This window comes from Protopterus annectens, chromosome 12.part0 (genome assembly GCF_019279795.1).
Source record: "Protopterus annectens isolate FY-2018-M chromosome 12.part0, PAN1.0, whole genome shotgun sequence".
Taxonomy (NCBI): domain Eukaryota; kingdom Metazoa; phylum Chordata; order Ceratodontiformes; family Protopteridae; genus Protopterus; species Protopterus annectens.
The window spans coordinates 860,888,326-860,909,841 of record NC_056746.1 but is presented as its reverse complement, the minus strand read 5'-3'; the positions used below and the strand labels follow the sequence as shown (position 1 = coordinate 860,909,841).

At 41.9% G+C, this 21,516-nt stretch overlaps 1 protein-coding gene across 2 annotated transcripts in view; it reads left to right on the top strand.

The window, feature by feature from the left end:
* The window catches only part of GID8 (GID complex subunit 8 homolog), a 444,881-nt gene that overhangs the window by 341,819 nt on the left and 81,546 nt on the right, over window positions 1-21,516 (top strand). For both annotated transcript variants that reach the window (XM_044089903.1, XM_044089902.1), the window contains exon 3: window positions 9,169-9,365. In XM_044089903.1, the coding sequence (XP_043945838.1) occupies window positions 9,169-9,365 (197 nt within the window). The remainder of the gene's footprint in view (window positions 1-9,168; window positions 9,366-21,516) is intronic.

Sequence of the window (21,516 nt, the reverse complement as noted above, 5' to 3'; positions counted from 1 at the left end):
GCATCTCTACTGCCCCAAGAGTATTCCTCAAATGCCTAGCTCCTGTCATTGTTTTTTGCAGGATTCAGGGGCCCCAAGTATTTCCTTACTTGGATGATCTCCTTTTTTAGGTATCCTCTCCAGAGATCCTGTTGCAAAGTCTTCATTGCGCCTCTGCCTTTTCCCTTCTGCAAGACCTGGGATTCAGAAACTTCAAAAAGTCCTTTTTGACTCATTCTCAGGACCATGTCTTTTTAGGGGTGCAGGATTCAGATGGTGCCTATGCTGGCATGTCTGCCTCCTCCCAAGGTCTTGACTCTCACTTTCTTCTTTCAAACTCTTCTTCCTCTGACCTCTCTCACAACCAGTGAGTTTTTGAGAGCTTTGGGATTTAGGGCATCCACAATCCCTATGCTCCCTTTAGAGTTTGGCTTCAACACGCGCCTACTCAAGACTTTGCAGATGTTCTTTGTGTTTCACTGTTGCAGTCATTACATTTGGGTAATCTGCTGGCAGGTTGCCCTCAGTTGGCCTGCATTCCAAAGTCTTGGGTCCTGCGTCAGTTGCTGTCTCCTCTTCCATGACGTCAGGTCGTCAGGGGTATAAGACATGCAGCCGACACCATTTTCTTTAGTCTTTCTTGCTGCGCAGTGCCCGAAGCAGAAGCATTTCGCAAGTGCTGGTTGGCCGACTACTGAAATATTCGAGTTTGAGTTTCAGAACCGAAGTCTTCACTAAAGCTAAGTACCCCGTTGGGGAAACTATTTTCTTGCTCCATACCGATGTCAGAAAAAGTTAATAATTGTATTACTTGTGGGAAGCAAATACCTCATAAGGATTTCCATTTATACTGTATTCCTTGCCTAGGCCCTGATCACAAAGTGCCTGGCTGGCTGTTATGTGCTAGATTTAACCAACGCACTGTTAAGCGTCCGTATATTTTTGCCTCAAAGTATTTTGGAAACGGATTTAACTACCCAGAAATGTCGTTGGATAGCAACCCGACTACCAGAGTTCATAAAAAGCGCAAAGAAAAAGACAGAGAAGGGCAGTCGAGATCCAAAACGGACGACAAAGCTTTTCCTAAGCCAGTCGCCGATTCTCAGTGAGGTGCTTTCGCAGCCCCTGATACCCGCTACTTTTGAGTCGCAGGTCTCTACCGACACCCATGTGGAGTCTGTCATGCTGCAAGATACTCAAGGTATTGGATCGACAGATGTATCTCCCTAGGATGGGTCCGGAGCCGCTGAGCAGGCACCGGCTTCTGAGGGTGTATTCAGACTTCAACATTTGTATATCAAACCGACGACAGCTGCAAAACCAAAGACAAAGCAACTTCTAAAACTAAAAAACTGACGCATGAGCTATGTGCACAGGCCTCCATGCCTAAAAAACAGATGATCAAAATGGCTGAAGACCTTATTACCTTGATCAGGGGTACCCATCCCTTTCCAGATAATAGGCCTAGGCAAGACACTGATTATGAATCTTCAGATCAGGTTTCTATTTCTTCTGATTCCTCTTCTGTTCAGGAATTATCTATACCTCCCTGTGAGGATTCAGATGCAGAGGAGTCTATACCATCTGCATCACCTTCTGAGGATTATTCATTTGGAGAAACTTTGCATAATTTGAGGGAGCATTTTCACTGGGAGAGTCCAGATTTCTCAGAATCAAAAAAGAGGCTTAGGGGTTTCCTTCTCCCTCAGCACAGGCCTTTAGCCATACCCCCTGTTTTAGACATTGTGGGGATGGTGTTTTTGGAGTCAAGCTTGACCCCTAACTCCTTACCTCCGGCTCCCAGTAAGCCTGACTGATATTACAGGGTCCCTGACTCACATAAATTCCTTTTTAGAAACCCTGTTGCTGATCCTAAAACTATTTCAAATTCCAAAGTGAGTTAAGGCCTCAACATCAAAAAATCCTACCCCCTCTGACAGAGATTCAAGAGCACTGGATAGATGGGGAAAAAAGGTTTATACATTTGCTGCCTTGGCAATAAGGGCCTTAAACTGTCAATTTCATATGCTCAAGTGTCAACAACATGTTATGGGATTGCTAAAACAGAAAGTGATGATTTCTGAATGTGCAGAAAATAAAGAAATGCAGGAATTATTGCATGCAGCTGAACAGGTTGGAAAACATTCTTTGCAATGTGGTTTTGATTCTTTAGAGGCCTCCTGCAGGGCCGCAGTTACTGGATCTGTGATTAGGAGGCATGCCTGGTTAAAGGAACAAAATTTGCATGATCATGTTAAAGCTAAATTGTTAGATGCACCCTTACAGCAGGATACTCTTTTTGGAATTAAGGCAGAAGAGGTTTTAAAGAAAATGGAAGACAAAGCTAATTCTTTGCAAACTGTAAAAGACAGTTTACAAGTGCAGCCACCAAGATTCAGTAGACACTGGCCTACAAAAAAATGGTCCTTTCCTGTGTCAGACAGAGCTCAAAGGGGAAAATCCAGACGCCGTAAGGGTTCCAGATACCAGGCGCAAGATTCATACTGGTCAAAGCAATGGGGTGCTTCCACCTCCAAATCTGGAGGGGATAAAGCGCAAACCTACAGAAAACAGTCCCAATGACTTCCCCCTACCTGCACCAAGCACATATCTTTTGGCGGCACCCTTAGGGGGAAAATTAGCAGTTTTTGCTCAAAATTGGCAGTTAATAACCCAAGACAAGTGGGTGCTAAACATAGTATCACACGGATACAGATTCCACTTCCATACTCTGCCAATGGCAAACGGTTGGCCAGATCTGCCAAAAAAATCAATGGGCAGAGGCACAGAAACAGGTTACGTCCCTCATGGATATGGGGGCCATTCAGCCAGTACCAGAACAGGAAAAAGGACAAGGTTTTTACTCAAGACTGTTCTTGGTACCCAGGAAGGGCAAGGCCTGGCGGCCAATACTGGATTTATCGATTTTGAACACATACCTTAACATTCCAAAATTCAAAATGCTGACTTTGCAGCAGCTTCTGCCCATGCTGGGCAAGAATGCTTGACTGGTGACATTAGACCTAAAAGAGGCATGCCTGCATGTCCCAATAAGACAATCGTGCAGAAGATACCTCAGATTCAAGGCTGGCTTAATGCATTTCCAATTCTCTGTACTGCCCTTTGGCTTATCTACTGCGCCCAGAGTCTTTACAAAGTGCCTGGCACCAGTAATTGCATTTTGCAGATAAAGAAGTATACAAATATATCTTTACTTGGACTACTGTCTCATTCAAGCAAAGAACAAGGACATTATTCTTCGACACCTGGCGTTTGTGAAAAGGCTTCTAACATGCCTAGGGTACACAATAAACGAAAAGAAATCACAACTGCTACCCTCTCAAAAGATAGCATTCCTGGTTGCAAGCTTGAATACAACTGCCTAGATGGTTTACCTCTCGCCAGACAAGCAAAGGCAACTGACTACTTACTTCAAACTGATGGCAACAAAAACCCAGTTATCTGCAAGACAAATTCTTCAGGCTTTGGGCTTCATGGCAACCTGCATCCTACTAATTCCATATGCAAGACTGCTTATGAGGAAACTTCAGTGGTACCTAAAAAGTTTATGGAGTCAACATTGTCACAGTCTAGAAACGATGATTCCTCTCATTCCCTGCCTACAACAGGAGTTTCTATGGTGGGCTAAGGCATGTCACCAAAACATGGGACGGGCCTTCACTCTACCCCCTGCCAACCAAACCTCAACAACTGACTCATCAGATTATGCCAGGGTGCCCCCATGGCGGGAAGATGCATTCAGGGCATATGGGCCCCAAAACAAATGCATCTACATATCAACCAGAAAGAGATGCTAGCTGTTAAAAATGCCCTGACAGCCTTCAAGGACTTACTTCATCCAGGACAACTACTGATGAGGACGGACAATACCACAGTCATGTGGTATATAGACAAGCAAGGGGGCACGCCCTCTTACCTCCTTTGCAGATTAGCCATGACACTGTGGGACACAGCTTTGACTTGCCAAATACATCTTCAAGCTCAATTCCTGCCAGGAAAACAAAATACTCTGGCAGACGATTTAAGCAGAAACCTTATAGATTCTCATGAGTGGAAACTAGATCCACAAGTCGTCAGCATGATAACAAAGAAATAGAGGAGCCCAGACATAGATCTAGTTGCCTCTCCTCAAAATTATCAATTGAAAAGATTTTGCACAAGGACTTATAACAGCCAAGCATGGAAAGTGGATGCCCTATCCTTCAGTTGGAAAAACCTATCAGTTTACGCCTTTCTTCCTCTGCCTCTTTTTCCCAAGGTCCTCCTAAAAGTCAGACAAGAGAAACCAAAGATGATACTAATTGCCCCAGACTGGCCCCACCAATACTGGTACCCAATCCTATGGAACTTGTCTCAATACCAAACTTGGGCCTTACCTCAAAGACCTCAACTACTGTCCCAGCAAAACAATCAGATCCTGCACAATCGACTCCAGACACTGAACCTGGCAGAATGGCTGATCAAATAGTTATACAAGCAACGCTTCTTAGTAAGGCTGTGATGGATGTCATTTTGGAAGCCAGAAGGCCTAGTACTAGAAAATCTTATGCTGATAAATGGAAGAGATTATGTGCTTGGAATCGAGCACAAGGAACTGATACAGCAGAACCAAATATTCCTCTGATATTACAATATTCAACTGAGATGCTTGACAAGGGCCTGTCTTTTTCATCAGTTAAGATTCATGCCTCTGCCATCTCAGCTCATTACAATACAGAGCCACCAATCTTTTCTCATCCTTTACTAAAGCAGTATCATGGAGGAGCCAAAAATTTAAGGCCTCCTAGATCACCAGTACCTGCATGGGACCTCAATTATGTATTGGAAAAGCTCGCCCTGCTTCCATTTGAACCAGCTGCTACGCTGATATAAAGTTTTTATCATGGAAAACAGCTCTGCTACTAGCAATTACTTCAGCAAGAAGAGTTTCAGAGCTACAGGCCCTCGTGGCTGTAGAGCCTTTTATCATATTTTACCCAGACAGGGTGTCTCGAAGGACAAATCCTACATTTATGCCTAAGGTGTTTTCCAGTGTGGCTCTTAACCAGACTATTCATCTGCCAACATTTTATCCAAATCCACAGAAAAAGGGGGAGAGAATTCTGCATTCCTTGGACGTGCACAGACCGCTAAGATTCTAATTGAGCAGGACTAAAGCTCAAAGAAAAACTGAGCAATTGCTAGTGGCATATGCTGCAGGATCAGAAGGAAAGGCTTTTTCAAAGCAGACCATATCAAAGTGGATAAGCCACTGCATTAGTTTCTGCTACTTATAGACCTGCACCCAAGGGCATTAGGTCTCATTCCACCAGAGCTGCAGCTACTTCAGCAGCCTTTCTCAGAGGAGTACCAACCAAAGACATTCTAGAGGCTGCTTCTTGGAGTTCAGTTCACACCTTTACAAAGCATGATCATTTGCCTCTCTATTCTAAGTCCAGGGCAGGCTTTGCCACTGCAGTGCTGCAGGGCCTTATAGCCGCACCTAATGCTGTTTAGCTCCAGCCACCCAACCATAGCTTTGGGATTCTACCCAAATGTAATGACTGCAACAGTGAAACACGAAGAACATAGTACAGTTGTGTACACTTACCATAAATGTAGATGTTCGAGTGTATTCACTGTTGCAGTCCAGGTTATCCGTCCACCATCCCCCTCTCATTCTGGAGTTTCTTTCCTTCTCTATCGTCTACAACCTATGTGGTAGATGAAGGTAAAGTTTATATTGATGCATGTATTTATATATACATAATTTTGCTACATTTGTGGGGGCACCTGATATCTGGGGCAAGAAAAACTAAAGAAAATGGCATCAGCTGCATGTCTTATACCCCTGACGTCCTGGAAGAGGAGACAGCAACCGACGCAGGACCCAAGACTTTGGAATTCAGGCCAACTGAGGGCAACCTGCCAGCAGATTACCCAAATGTAATGACTACAACAGTGAATACACTCAACATATACATTTATGGTAAGTGTACACAACTATACTTTCCTTTCCTTCCCTGTCTAAAGAAGGAACTTCACTGGTGGATTCAGCAGTTGTCTCTAAACCCAGGGTTCTCCTTTCATCCCCCCTCCATCTCCGGAGCTGTTCACAGATACCTTGGATGTGGGATGGGGAGTAGGATTTGGCTCCCTAAAGGTGTATTTTGTTTTATCTCCTGTACAATAGAAGGAGCACATCAGTGTCAGAGATGAGAGTTCTTCAGGCTTTTCATCCTCTCCTCCCCAGGACCTCTCAAGGTGTTTACAGACCACACCATAGTGATGTGATATGGTATGTAAACAAATATGGGAAGGGACACACTATCTTATCTATGCCGTTTGGCAGTCCTGTTATGGGATCTTGATGTCCAGTATCAAGTCACTTCTTGGGCAGTTTATATTCCCTCAGGATAAAACATTGTGGCAGACACACTTAGCAGGTCCTTAACTCCATCCCACGAATGGATACTTCACACTGATGTATTTCTGGACATTGTCTACCAACGAGGTACTCCTCAAGTAGCTCTGTTTGCTTCCCCTCTGAACAGACAACTACCTCCATTTTGTGCCAGTCCCAGATTCTTTGGTTTGGAAGGTGAATACCCTGTCTCTTTTCTTGGAAGTGGAAGGGGATGTTTCTTTATGCTTTCCTTCTCCTTCCTCTCATTCCAAAACTCCTGTTCAGACTTCAACAGGATGCTCCGAAAATCTTGTTGGTGACTTCCTTTTGGCCAAGACTGAATTGGTTCCGTCTTCTGCCTTTAGCCAAGAGCAAGTATCACAAGTTACCTCAGAGTGGACCTAGTCACATGTCACACAAGACAAGGGATCTCTCATCCATCCTCACTAGTCCACTCTTCAGCTGTGGGTGATAAGATTTTGATTCCACATAGACACCTTTTTTCTGAGGATGTGCTTGGAGGAAATCCAATAATATGAATACTACTTATCCAAATGGAAGAGGTTTTCTGTTTGGTGTCTCATGTAACCTGGATCCACTTCCTGTGGATGTTCCTTTTGGTTCTCTCCTCTCTGTGAATCGGTCAATGCTGGTTTGGCTTGTTCTTCGGTTAAGGCCCACTTATCAGCTGTTTCTGCTTGTCTGCCTTTATCTCCTCCTATAGCTTCTAGGTTTGAAACTAAACAATTTTTTAAAGGCATCCTTCATACTAGGCCTCCCAGAAAACCTGCTCATCTTCTCTGGGATCTTAATTTTGTGTTGGAGAAACTGATTCTGGCTCCTTTTTGAGCCTGCAGCTTTAGCTTCCGTGTAACATTGTTCTTGGAAGACTGTTCTTTTGTCATCCCTTACTTCTGCCAGACAGGTATCTGAGCTTCAAGCCCTTCTGGCTTGTCCTCCTTTTTTGGTCCTTCATAAGGACAGAGTGTCTTCTCGTATTAATCCTTTTATGCCTAAGGTAATCAATGAGTTGTTCCTTAATCAGTCTGTTCATTTGCCCACTTTATTTTTCCTTCACAGTCTGTTAGTTTTTTTTTTGGATTTCTTAAGCTATTTCGTTTTATGTTTTTAAAGTAAGAGCCTTCCTTCTGTAAAATTTCATTTCAGTAGAGTTGTGGCTTCTTTTGGTGCGTTTTTCAAGGGTTTAGATACTAATTGTATTTTTAAGGAAGCTACCTGGACTTCTGTGCATACTTTTACCAAGCACTACAAGTTGGATTGAATTTCTAGAGCTGGAGGCGGTTTTGCTAAGGCCATCCTTCATGGCTTCCCAGAGAGCTCTGCTGATCCATCCTCCTCCCAAGTTTTTTCCTGAGCTTTGACGGTCTTCCTCTTGTTATGAATACTGCAACAGTGAAATAGAAAGACATAGTACAGTTGTGTAAAATATTAACCTAATGGTAGATGTCCTTCTCTTCACAGTTGCAGTATTCACTCCCTCACTCCTCCCCCTTGTTTGCTCTTTTGGATGTACTGGTCACCTCTTGGTTTTCCTTGGACTGGCGTGTCTCCTAGGTCTCTCAGTTCTGAGCATGGAACGTCTGGATGTCACCTTTATGTACAACGTTACGCGCGGAGCACATGTTTGACATAGGGCGTGCCTTAAGGCAACCTAAAGGCTTTGGTATACTGGTGGACATCAGGCAGCCCTGGCAGGGATCCCTCATTTTATGAATATTGCAACAGTGAAGAGAAGGACATCTACCATTATGGTAAGCTTTTACACAATCTTCTGCATTTCTTAAGGCGTTAATCGGTGGTTATCAGCCTTCTTCCCTTTCTTTGTGGATTTTGTGTGGTATGTTTCCTCTCTCTTGGAGGCAAGAGGACTAGACCATATACAGAAGAAAAGTTAAGGGCAAAACTATACTCTAGGCTTGCCTGGTTAGATGTTGGTAGCATAAAATTTCCTGCCTTTCCCGACAAAGTGCTTAAGCATGGTAATGCATTATTGGAAAAGCATTTGCTAGTTTGTTTGATTAGTTGAAATGATCCCTAGGCCCCCCATGATAATGCATGGGGAGACGCATGCCATCTTGTCAGTAGGAGGTGGATGGCTAGGTCAGTATTTAGCGATGGTATGGAAAGACACTTTGTATAGAAAACAAAAATCTGTGTGCATTTGTTACTGCAGAGAGCTTGGGGTTGAAAGTTTCCTTTGAAGTCAAGGGTGTTGTCAAGCAACTTTACAAAATAAGGCAGATGAATACTAGGTTTAGGAGTGCCTTTTGAAGTACTGCTGTTTTAACTTGAGTATCTCCAATGATGATTCCCCCAGTGGTGACGTGTTGCATATTAGAGTACAGAGCTGTATGACATGAAAACATAATGATAGACCAAGGTGTGCATAGAAGATAAGTTTTCAGTGTTTCAATACATTTTATTATTTTGTTTTTGTTTTGTTAAAAATAAGGTTTCTAGTCTGATAGGTTCAGCTTAACAGTGAGCCTGCTGTCAGACCAGTTGTAATGTTTTTATGGTTATTAACCCGTGTATGTGCGTCTGGATGGGGGAGGGGTGGAGTCGCTGTAGTTTAGAGTATAATTTTTGAATTCTGAATATGTTTTGTATTAGAAAAACTTTGTACTGAAATTATTTGCAGATATTTTGTATTTTGTAGTCTTTTCCCTTGGGACTCGAACATCCTGTGAGTTCCCATTTGTATAGTTATTGTATCTTATGAATCTGCAAGTAAGTAATGGCACAAAATATGTTCTGTTTAGAGGGATTCAAAGAGGCGGCAGAAAAATTCCGGATGGAATCTGGGATTGAGCCTAATGTTGACTTGGAGTCTCTGGATGAGCGGATAAAAATTCGAGAGATGATTCTGAAAGGACAGATCCAAGAAGCCATTGCACTGATAAACAGCCTTCATCCTGAGCTACTGGACACTAATCGTTATCTATACTTCCATCTTCAGGTGAGGAGTGCTCTTCAGGGAAGCTATTAAACCCAGGCTGTCTCCATGTCAGAAAGAGATGAAGCCCTGACTCTGCCGCATGTGATTTGGGCTCATTTAGTTGTTCTAGTGTTTGGAAGAGCCAACCCAGGTGGGATGGGGGTAAATAATAGGTCAGCTTCCCCAACTTTTCTTCCCCCAGCAGTGCACTTCCTGGGGAAAGAACACTGTGCTCCAAGAGTTAAGGACTCTGGGGCACTGGCCTAGCTAATGCATGCATACATCCAAGCTGAGCATCATGAGTGTGCAGATGCATGTACTCTCAGCAGCTAATCAGTAAGGGAGAGGGGGAATGTTAAGAGCACTATGTTTCCTAATCTCCAGAAGGATGATGGCAGCTGTACCTAGGTCTTGCCTCTCTGACCTGGCATCTTCCCCTGCTAGAAGAAAAGTGAATAATCCATTTAGGAACATGACTATGTTGTTGAGCCATGTAGCATAAAGACTCTGTTGTATTACTTGTACTATTTCCTATAAATGTTTTTTTGAGGGAAAGGAGCATTTGCAAACCATGCCACCTGATTTGGCTATTGTCCATATAGCTCTTAACTGTAAGTAGTTATGGAGCCAGCTTTGATAAATTGTTCTTAAGACGTTGCTCTATCCCAGTGTAGTAAGTTTTACAGAGACTGATCTTCATTTAACCCGGATGTGTAATGTTGCAGTAGTTTAAGGTACTATTGTCAATTTTAAAAATAACCATTACACTGTTTATAAAAATGTCCTTGGATTATTCTTCAATCTTTTTTGTGCATATTTACACATTCAGATATGTTCTTCATTCCTAGCTGGATTTATACAGTTACAAGTGACTGCTACATAACCCCCTTTCTTCATTGCCACACAATGAACACAGTCTTGTAACTCAAGAAGTAATGCAGAGTTGGCTTTATGTTATTAATAACATTGTATGCCTGCCCAGCTTTTAGGGGGTAATAGGCACTGCTGATGGCAAAACTCTCATCTGCCAATGGATGGCAAGGATAATGTTCTATCTGATATTGTTAATCCTTGTTCATTCCTTACGCATGGGTATCGGTTCCGACCTCAGAATCAAGCCAGCAATTTTCCAAGCTCACGTCAGCTTCAAACTCTCGAGCTAAACTCTTATCCACAATCCCCCTCTCCATGTTACCTCAGATTTCGTTTGCCGCATTGCCATTTGGTCATGTCAGGCTGCTTCTCTTGAGCTAAGTACAGTTATTTGTTGTTTAATAGCCATTTATATTACTTTTCTGTCAGAAAAGTTTCTATTTCGTTGCCTCTTAAACTATCGCATCTAGCGGCCATATTTTCTTCAGGTTTTTCTTCTCTTTTCTTTACCTTTTTACCACAAGGTATTCTCCCCTTACCATCGTTGGTAATCCTTCCCTTTTTCGCATACCTTCGGGTATTCTTTTGTGCCATTGCTAGTACCCTTTTCTGCTTTCTAATTTAGCTATCATGGCAGATAAGAAAGGTAGTCCGGGGTTTAAATGGTGTTCTGATTGTGGACAACTACCTACTTCTGATGCACACTCTTTGTGCGTTTTTGTTTGGGGGTGGTCCCACTTATCTGTTGACCCGCCCTGTACTATTTATGAAAACATTTCTAATAGAACTTTGTTGGAAAGGATAAACAAGCTGTTACTGAAGGGACTTCTTAAATCTCCCTTTTTAGAGGCTATTTCTGGGTTGGAGGCCTCAACCCCTCCTAGATCCCATAAGAAAATCTTGGATGTTCCTACCAAGACTAAATCTTTGCCTTCGCCCCCGGCTGGTGACTCCCACCAACCAAAACCTAAAAAGGCTAAAGAGGGGCTCATCTGTTCCGACTGTTACCACTGTATCGGCACCGACGGTTCAGTCGGCTCAGACCTTGACCACTTCGGCTCCGACATTTTACTCTGAACCAACGCTTTTATTGTTGACTCCAGTTTTGTCTGTTCCAGCTTCGGCACTGATGCCTGTGTCGGTGCAGACCATGATCTCGGCACCGATGACTTCTTCGGTGCAGACACCTGTAGTCCAGTCTCTCGGCACCGTTGTTCTTGGTGCGGACTGGTGAGATGGGCAGCGAGTTTGCCTCTTCTGTGGACAGGCCTGTTTCTTTCTCAAGTCTCCTTGAGGTCCACTAGAAGTCTTTCCGAACATGATGGTGTTGCGTCTTGTGGATCAGGTGCTCCTGGCCAGAGGTATCCCACCCCCCACGAACTATCCTTCCTTGGGAGGTGATCACACATCTCCAAAGACCCCTTCTTATTCTCCTCCTTAATTGCCTTTGAAGTCCATGGATATAGCACAGTCTTCCCCTTCTGCAGTTCCCTTTATGGATCTCACTAAGAAACCGCAGTTGCCTTTGTGGCAGGAAAGTTTTGCTATGACCCAGGATGTCAGTTGTGACATGCATAGTTTACTGCTCCACTGCCATCCAGGCACTCCGGGTTGGCAGGCTGAGCCACTTAGGGGAGGGGTGACCCCTGTTCTAGACATTCACTCCTCTTCAGGTGGACCAGCCTTCCAACTGATGGAGAAGGCTTTCGCTGCTGCTGGTGATACTCGACTGTCTATTCCTCCGCCTTCCTCTGGTACACTGGTTTCACAAGTCGCACCGAGCGGACACTGGGTGCAAGGGCCTCAGGACATATTCCCACAGGAAACTCCTTTTCCGCTGTCTTCCCCAGCTTCTCCCGCTGAGGAAGTCTACCGGAAAAGTTTGTGTAAGAGGAAGCACATGTACTCCACAGAGTCCCTCACTGAAGACACAGATTTTGATGAGGGGGAAGGATCCCCTCGGTCACCCTCTGAGGTATCCTTTGATGATATCCTCGAAATCCTGAAACAGAGAGGTGACTGGCAGTCCTCTAATCCGACCTCTGAGGAATCTGCGTTCCTGCAGGCCTTTCGCACCCTGCCCCCTATCTCCTGGGTTACTCCACCTGCCGATGACACCGTCAAAGCTATTCCTCGGAGGCCAGGTAAGATTTTGTCCCCTCCTGCTACGGATCCCCACTGGTCAAAAGGTCTTCCTGTGGATACTTTGGTGGTGGCGTCCGCAACAAAAAAGGATCTGGCAGAAGAAGAAAGCCAGACTGTCCATCTGCCTAACAGAGTCCCGGGCCTTGGACAGGATAGGGAAGCGCACCTTTGCATCCGTGACCTTTACTATCAGGTCCCTGAATTATATGGCACACTTTACCAGGCTTCAAAGGGATCTGATTTCTGAGCTTTCTGAAACGTTGGCTGGTGCCGTATCTGATGAGGTCAGTGACAAAGTGGCCTCTCAGCTGGCCACCATTGAGTCAATATCTAACTCCTCTATGCAACTGATATCTCGCGCATCAGAAGGAGCAGTTACCGCAGCGGGTTCAGCTGCGGTCTTGAGACGACATGCCTGGATGCGCTTGTGCAATTTCGCGGAACCCTTTAAGGCTTCCTTTTTTAACGCTTCCATTGAGGCCTCCTTGTTGTTTGGACCCAAAGTTAAAAGCACACTGGCCAGATGTGAACAGGACGGTAAGATCCTTTCTGCCGTAGGTGTCCGTTATTCTTTCCCTCAATGTGCTTTCTCCCGAAACCAAAAGAGTGGGAAGATATGGTTCAAGAAATCTCAGGGTCCTTTCCGTGACACACGGGCCAAATTCTCCCCTAGAGGCAGAGGGGAAAACTCACAAGGAAGATGCTCCTTTCGGGGCAGATGGGGTCCACGTAACCGGGGTTCCAGGGATTCTTTCCCTGGCCAATTCTACCAGCGCTCCTGAAGAGTGGCCCAACTCCTTTCCTCTGGAGGTGGTTGGGGGATGTTTCTCCTTGTGCCCTTCTGCCTGGCTAACCATCTCCACCGATTCTTGGGTCAAAGGATTATAACCAGAGGTTAACATATCCCCTTCGATCTTTGTCCTGTCCCTTCAAAAACCTTCCCGATGTTCCACCCAGTCTAAAGGAAGAAGCAGCACTAAAGATAGAAAAGCTGCTAAGAGAGAGAGTCCTCCAAATAGTCCCTCCAGACCATATAGGATCCGGATTCTACTCAAGACTATTTTTGGTGCCAAAGAAAACCGGGGACTGGAGATCAATTTTGGATCTCAGTGTATTGAACAAGTTTGTGAGAGTACAAAAATTCCGGATGGTCACAATACAGTTTATCCTCCTGCTTTTAGAAAAAGATGATTGGATGTGCTCCGATAGGTCTTCAAGATGTGTACTACCACATAAAAGTGGACAGGCCATCAAGAAGATTTCTGCGCGGGAGCCAGTCACTACCAGTTCAGTGTACTGCCTTTCGGAGACTCTGCAGCCCCCAGAGTGTTCACAAAGTGCATGGCAGTTGTCACAGCTCACTTGCGACTTCAAGGATTCCAGGTGTTTCCATACCTAGATGACTGACTCATTTCTGCCTCCACCAGACATTTACTGGAAGAAGCCCTGGCATACTCTTTCCTCGCTGCACAAAGGCTAGGCATAACCATGAACTGGCAAAAATCCAATCTCACCCCATCTCAGTTGACAGAATTCATAGGGGTTGTCTTGGACACAAAGAACTACAGAGATGCTGTTCCGGAGCACAGAGTTTTAAGGATAAAGCAACAGCTGGTTCCAATCCTTTCAAGGAAGAAATCCACAGCTCACTCTGTTATACAGCTGTTGGGTCCCATGGCAGCCTTCATCACCATTGTCTCCCTGGCCAGGTTTCACATGAGGCTTCTACAATGGCTACTGCTCACCCAGTGGTATCCCTTTCAGCATCCTCTTTCAGCCATGATACGAGTAACCCACAGGTGCAAACAGGATTTAAATTGGTGGATGACACACAATCTGTCACAATGGTCTCGCCCGTTCTCCCCCCAGCAACCTAAGGCCACAGTGACCACTTATGCCTCCCTGATGGGGGGGGGGGGGGGCTATGTCAGGGATGACAGTCCAAGGCATTTGATCCGAACTGGAGGCCCATCTGCATATAAATGTTCTAGAGCTGAGGGTGGTGCTTCTGACGTTGCAAGCATTCCATCCCCTGCTGCCATCTGGGACAATTGCAATTCAATCAGACAACATGGCGGTGGTCTGGTACATCAGCAAGCAAGGTGGAACCAAGCATGGCGGTGGTCTGGTACATCAGCAAGAAAGGTGGAACCAAATCTTACCCCCTTTGTCGAGAAGCCATGAGGATATGGCATTGGCCGATGACTACCAACCGTTTTCTTCTAGCAACGCACATTCCCGGGAGTTCCAGCGTGATAGCAGACAGACTAAGCAGGTGCATTATTCAACCTCACGAGTGGTCCCTGAATCCCTTGATAGCGGCGGAGATCTTCCACCGCTGGGGCCGTCCTTGCTGCGACCTCTTTTCATCCACGACCAACTACAAATGCAGCAATTACTTCGCCCTGATTCCCCCTTAGGGACAGTCACCCAGGGACGCTCTAGTCCACGATTGGCCCTCTGGTCGTCTTTACACATTCCCACCCTTTCCCCTCATTCCCCTGTTTCTGAAGAAAGCCCGTCGGTTGAAGAGTAAGGTGATCCTCATAGCACCATATTGGCCTCGACAGATTTGGTTCCCCTTCCTTTGGCCTCACCTACTAGATTGACCATGGATTCTCCCTCCAACCCCGGAGTTGATCTCACATCCACAGAACCTGATTCATCGCAACTTGAACAGCCTGAAGCTCACAGCTTGGCTACTCCAATTCCCTTGATTGCCAGGCAGAATGATCTTTCTTTACCAGTACGTGACATTCTCATTGCATCTAATAAGTGACATTCTCATTGCATCTCATAAGTCTTCCACTAGAATTACTTATCTGAGCAAGTGGAAAAGATTTACCTGTTGGCTGAAAGATAAACAAGTAGATCCCTTCTCAGCACTAGTGTCGATAATACTAGACTATGCTGAAAAAGCCGCTAAAGCCGTAACTCTTGAACACTCTATTTAAACACTGAATAAAACACGTTTTTCATCTAACCTAAATGGTTAAACTTCATCAGATAACAAGCAAGCAAACATTGTCAGTTAATTTTCAAAAATAATATATAAATACCCCGCCAAATGCTGTTAATGACATTAATCATTCTTAAAGGGATAAGCTTCTAAAAACTCTATAAACCGTTATGCATTAATATAAGAAATCTGACTTGCTCTAAACGAGGTTGACATTTAATAACAACCGTATTTCAGTGAAAATATAAACACAAAACCATAATTAAACTAATGACTACACTTTGAATAGCATAAAACCTACAAAAATAATAATAAAACCTTCCTATTAAATATTTAAAATATTTAAAAATGAAATCATGAAATCAGTTACATGTGGCTAAATGACAGATACAGATGTGAAATACCAAAACCATGAATTTCAACTCCCTAAACAAGTTCCCATGCTTGATCTCACAGCTATTGGTAATTATCTAACATATTTAAACAACAAAGGCATGATAATAAAATTGTCTATCCAGGCTTTTAAGTTTCAATAAGCACATTAAGGAACATTTCTCATTCAACCCTGGATATGTATATGCATTAAGCTTTATTTGCCATAAAAGCTCCATTTTCTCTAATAACAGGCCAAATGGGCCTCCCTCACATCCTGTCTAACTTGATCAATCACTTTAAAGCAAAATCTATGTTTAGGATAAGTCGTATTCAATTGCAACTCGAGAGGAGTTGTATATTTAGCGGTTTGCCAAGGGTGCCCATCTTTTTATATAGGGAAGGGTAGATTAAGAGAGAGGGTATATGAGCACCTTAGGAGCATTAATTTGCAGAAAGAAGAAAATGCTCTTGCAAGACATATCATGACTTACCCTAAACATAGATTTTGCTTTAAAGTGCTTGATCAAGTTAGACAGGATGTGAGGGGGTGCCCATTTGGCCTGTCATTAGAAAAAATGGAGCTTTTATGGCAAATAAAGCTTAATGCATATACATATCCAGAGCTGAATGAGAAATGTTCCTTAATGTGCTTATTGAAACTTAAAAGCCTGGATAGACAATTTTATTATCATGCCTTTGTTGTTTAAATATGTTAGATAATTACCAATAGCTGTGAGATCAAGCATGGGAACTTGTTTAGGGAGTTGAAATTCATGGTTTTGGTATTTCACATCTGTATCTGTCATTTATCCACATGTAACTGATTTTATGATTTCATTTTTAAATATTTTAAATATTTAATAGGAAGGTTTTTATTATTATTTTTGTGGGTTTTGTTATTCGAAGTGTAGTCATTAGTTTAATTATGGTTTTGTGTTTATATTTTCACTGAAATACGGTTGTTAAATGTCAGCATCGTTTAGAGCAAGTCAGATTTCTTATTAATGCATAACGGTTTATAGAGTTTTTAGAAGCTTATCCCTTTAAGAATGATTAATGTCATTAACAGCATTTGGCGGGGTATTTATATATTTTTAAAAATTAACTGACAATGTTTTGCTTGCTTGTTATCTGATGAAGTTTAACCATTTGGGTTAGACGAAAAACGTGTTTTATTCAGCGTTTAAATAAATAAGAGTGTTCCTCAAGAGTCACGGCTTTAGCTGCTTTTTTAGAAGTTTGTGTTTATTTCTGTTCATAGCAGTTTTTGTGTTAACGTGGTCCGCTATGGCTAACAACTCCTTTGAGAATACGCTGAACATTTTGAGAGATTCCAATGATGAAGTAGATTCCATGCATAAGTTAAGCATATTGATTCAACGTCTGTCACAGAAAGTAGAAGTCATGAATGAGAGGTTGTATATAGTCGCAGCAGTACAACAACAACAGCAGGACCGAATGGTCGCTTCCACGCTTTTTCAGCTGAGACACGATGGGCAAGAGGTTTCTATTTCTCTACAACCGGCACAGGTTGGACAAAGGGATCTTATGCCTGGTGGACATTCAGGGCAAACAGGTACTGTTTACAGCAACAATATTGAACCAAATTCTTGTCAGCTTAACCAGCAAAGACAACTGGTTAATGTACCTAACTTGTCAAATAATAACATTGACAGTGATAACAATAATGACAATAGTTCTCCTCTTCAAAATAATACGCAAATGCAACAGCAGCCGATACGGGCTTGTGGTAATGGTTTGACGCAAGTACCAAACCTGAAAGACTGGCTTATGTCCCCGATAGGTTTGCTAGGAGCAAATACTTCTAGTAACACAATACCAAGTAATGATACATCAGATAAAGCTATATCGGAACTGCTAAATGCACTTGATCACAATATGCTTAAATACAAGAAACTTTGTTTGGAAATTGAATATTTCCAAGAGTGTCTGATGTTAGAAATCATGCCGAAAGGGCTCAGAACCTGGCGATACCCGACAGGCTTGATGCCAGGATCAGCTTTTCATCAGGATTTAATTAAACTTTTTAATGAACAAGGTTTGCCATTGCTACAAACTATGATCAAGCATTACAGCATGTTGACCAAAGAATTGGAACCACTTATTGAATAATTAGATGGACAAATCAAGCATCATACAGATTTTATAAGATACAAATATGATTACCTTCGTTGTTTTCAGAGTATAGAACATTTAGAAAAAAATAAGACAAACCAAAATTAAACTCCAAAGAGACCAGATGCAATACAATACAGGGTCAGCTTATCCCCCACCCCCAGTTTCACAAGCATGGTCAAATCAACAGACTGTGAATTTTAAATTGAATGAGGGTACAGGTACATTCATTGATGCATATCAAGTAGCTGGGGATGTTCCACAACAAAAAGATTCTCACAGTAACTCTTGCACTGAAGAAACAGACAATGATAATGTTAGGAGAAGCGAAAGAATTAGAGAACGCAATAACAATAATAATAATAAAGTAAGGAGCAATCAACAGATTTCCACCTCTAATTAAAGCAGGGTTTTCTAAGACTCAATTAGAAGAAACATTGGAACAAGAAGAAAAATCACAATTGCATGAGATGACATCTATCAATCACCAGCAAGGTGCATTAGATGTAATTTATAACAAACAAGGGGACTTCACTGTTTATAATTTTTCATCTTTTTATGTGACAGAACTAGTGGACACTCTATCAAAAGGTTTAACATTTATACCCACAAGTCAAATGAATATTGCACAAACAATTTGTGATTTAAAACTCTTCGTGAGAAAATTGAACCTTGTGAGAAAATTGAACCTTAAACGTCTTTTAGGTGGACAATCCATGAATATGAATCGACTGAGAATAGCCAGTTGTTTTAATCCACCATTGCATAACACATTGTACACATTTGAAAAAAATTGCGAATTAGATCTTAGAAAATTAAGTGAGAAAAAAATTTGATCACAAACATAATTTGAGCAAGGATGAAAAAGACAATATAGAATTGTTGTTGGCAGCCAATGTGAGGGTGATGAACCCAGATAAAGGAGTGGGGCTTGTAGTTATGGACACACCAGATTATGTCAGAAAGATTAAAGAAATTTTAACATCTGATACATATGACACCTCATCAGTTAATGAATATAACAAGTCTATTCAATTCATTAAAAGTTATTTAAATGAATTGTTTATAGAAGCAAGAATAGACTTGCACACTTTTAATTATTTGATGGTAGAGTCACCAAGAGTACCCTGCATGTTCGGTGTGCCTAAAATTCATAAGAATATCAATGACCCCCCCCCCCCCCTTAGACCAATAGTGGATGGTAGATCATCCACTTATGCTTGCACCAAATATGTAGATGCAATAATGAAAAAATATGTAGCAACGGAACAGTAGATTGTCAAAGATTCCTGGGCATTCCTAGAGAAAATTAACAGCCTTAAATTTCAACAAGAAAATAATTTCTTAACAGTAGATGTTAAGGAGTTATATACTAGCATACCCCACCAACAAGGTATAGAGTGGGAAATAGCAAGGATGATTCAAAAAGGTGCCCCAGAGGATGAAGTCTCTTTGGTACAAGAGCTTTTGGATGTGATCTGTCATACAACTTCATACTATTCGATAATCAGTTTTTTATCCAAAAGAAAGGAGTAGCAATTGGATCTCCATGTGGGTCTAGTTATGCCAATTTGGTGATGTCATTTTGGGAAAATGCATTTGTGTTCGGGAGTGATTCCCTTAAAAACATCATAAAATTCTATGTGAGATTTATAGATGACATCTTCATGATTATTGAAGGTGAAGAAGCACGTTGCAGTGAAAGTAATCAGTACATTAAATAATTCTACATAATTTATACAACTAACCCACATATTTAATACAAAATCAATTTCATTTTTGGATGTAACACTGAGTAAAAATGTACAACAGAAAGAGTATGAAGCAAAAATATTCAGGAAACCTACATATTCCAATAAATTCCTACATTATTCTAGTGCACATCCAGCACATCAGAAAGTCAGTAGTCAAGGGCCAGCTGGTTAGAGCCGCACGAATGATTACATCAGAAGAGAACTTTAAGGAAGAATGCTCTAATTTAAAACAAATGTTCCAGAATAGAGCATACCCTATCTCATTATTAGAAGCATTAATAGAAGAGGTAACGCTCAAAAGAATTAATGGGCATTTCAAACCCATTTTAAAGCAGCAAATTTTTGTTTCTAACAACCAGTCCGCTTCACAGTTCAGTATAAGAATGCAAGAGATGACTCAACAATTGAACACTTCAGAGTTTAATTTAGCTTACATTTTGAGATTTTCCCTGGATTTTCATAGTATAAGAGAAATCATAATGAAAAATTGGGCTATATTGAATGACCATGCTTTAATTTCCACACTAGGAACGTCATCTAAAATAGTTTGGAAAAGAGGATTGAGTTTCAAAGAGTTGCTCCTAAAAAAAAACACAGGACAACCCTTTGCTATTTAGCAAAGTTATGATGCAATGTAATATTTGTTCTTATTGCCATTTTATGGCTTTAGGAGCTAAAATTGAGTTCAATGGGGTTAGATTATATACCAAAGGCAAATTCAGTTGCAACTTGAGAGGAGTTGTATATTTAGCGGTTTGCCAAGGGTGCACATCTTTTTATATAGGGAAGAAGGAGCGTAGATTGAGAGAGGGTACATGAGAACCTTAGGAGCATTAATTTGCAGAAAGAAGAAAATGCCTTTGCAAGACATATCATGACTTATCCTAAACATAGATTTTGCTTTAAAGTTATTGATCAAGTTAGACAGGATCTGAGGGGGGGGGGGCTTTGGCCTGTTAGAGAAAATGGAGCTTTTATGGCAAATAAAGCTTAATGCATATACATATCCAGGGCTGAATGGGAAATGTTCCTTAATGTGCATATTGAAACTTAAAAGCCTGGATAGGTAATTTTATTATCATTCCTTTGTTGTTTAAATAGGTTACTGACAGCTGTGAGATAAAGCATGGGAGCTTGTTTCGGGAGTTGAAATTCATGGTTTTGGTATTTCACATTTGTATCTGTCATTTATCCGCATGTAACTTATGTTATGATTTCATTTTTAAATATTTTAAATATTTAATAGGAAGGTTTTATTATTATTTTTGTGGGTTTTATGTTGTTCGAAGTGTAGTCATTAGTTTAATTATGGTTTTGTGTTTATATTTTCACTGAAATACGGTGGTTGTTAAATGTCAACCTCGTTTAGAGCAAGTCAGATTTCTTATATTAATGCATAACGGTTTATAGAGTTTTTAGAAGCTTATCCCTTTAAGAATGATTAATGTCATTAACAGCATTTGGCGGGGTATTTGTATATTATTTTTGAAAATTAACTGACGATGTTTTGCTTGCTTGTTATCTGATGAAGTTTAACCATTTGGGTTAGATGAAAAATGTGTTTCATCCAGCTTTTAAATAGAGTGTTCCTCAAGAGTCATGGCTTTAACGGCTTTTTCAGAAGTTTGTGTTTATTTCTGTTCGTAGCAATACTAGACTATCTGGCCGACCTTTTCCAATCGGGTCTGTCGACCTCTACCATTAGAGTTCATTTGACTGCAATTTCTAATTTTCATGAGGGTGTCCAAGATTCCTCTCATGTCCCACAAATTGTGCAAGACCTTCATAAAAGGTGTGAATCATCTGAAGCCACCTTTTAGAGAACCTATTCAACCATGGGGATTTATCATTAGTTCTACAAGCTCTGACAATGCCACCTTACGAACCAGCCTCTTCTTGCGACCTCAAGCATTTGTCATGGAAAACCTTG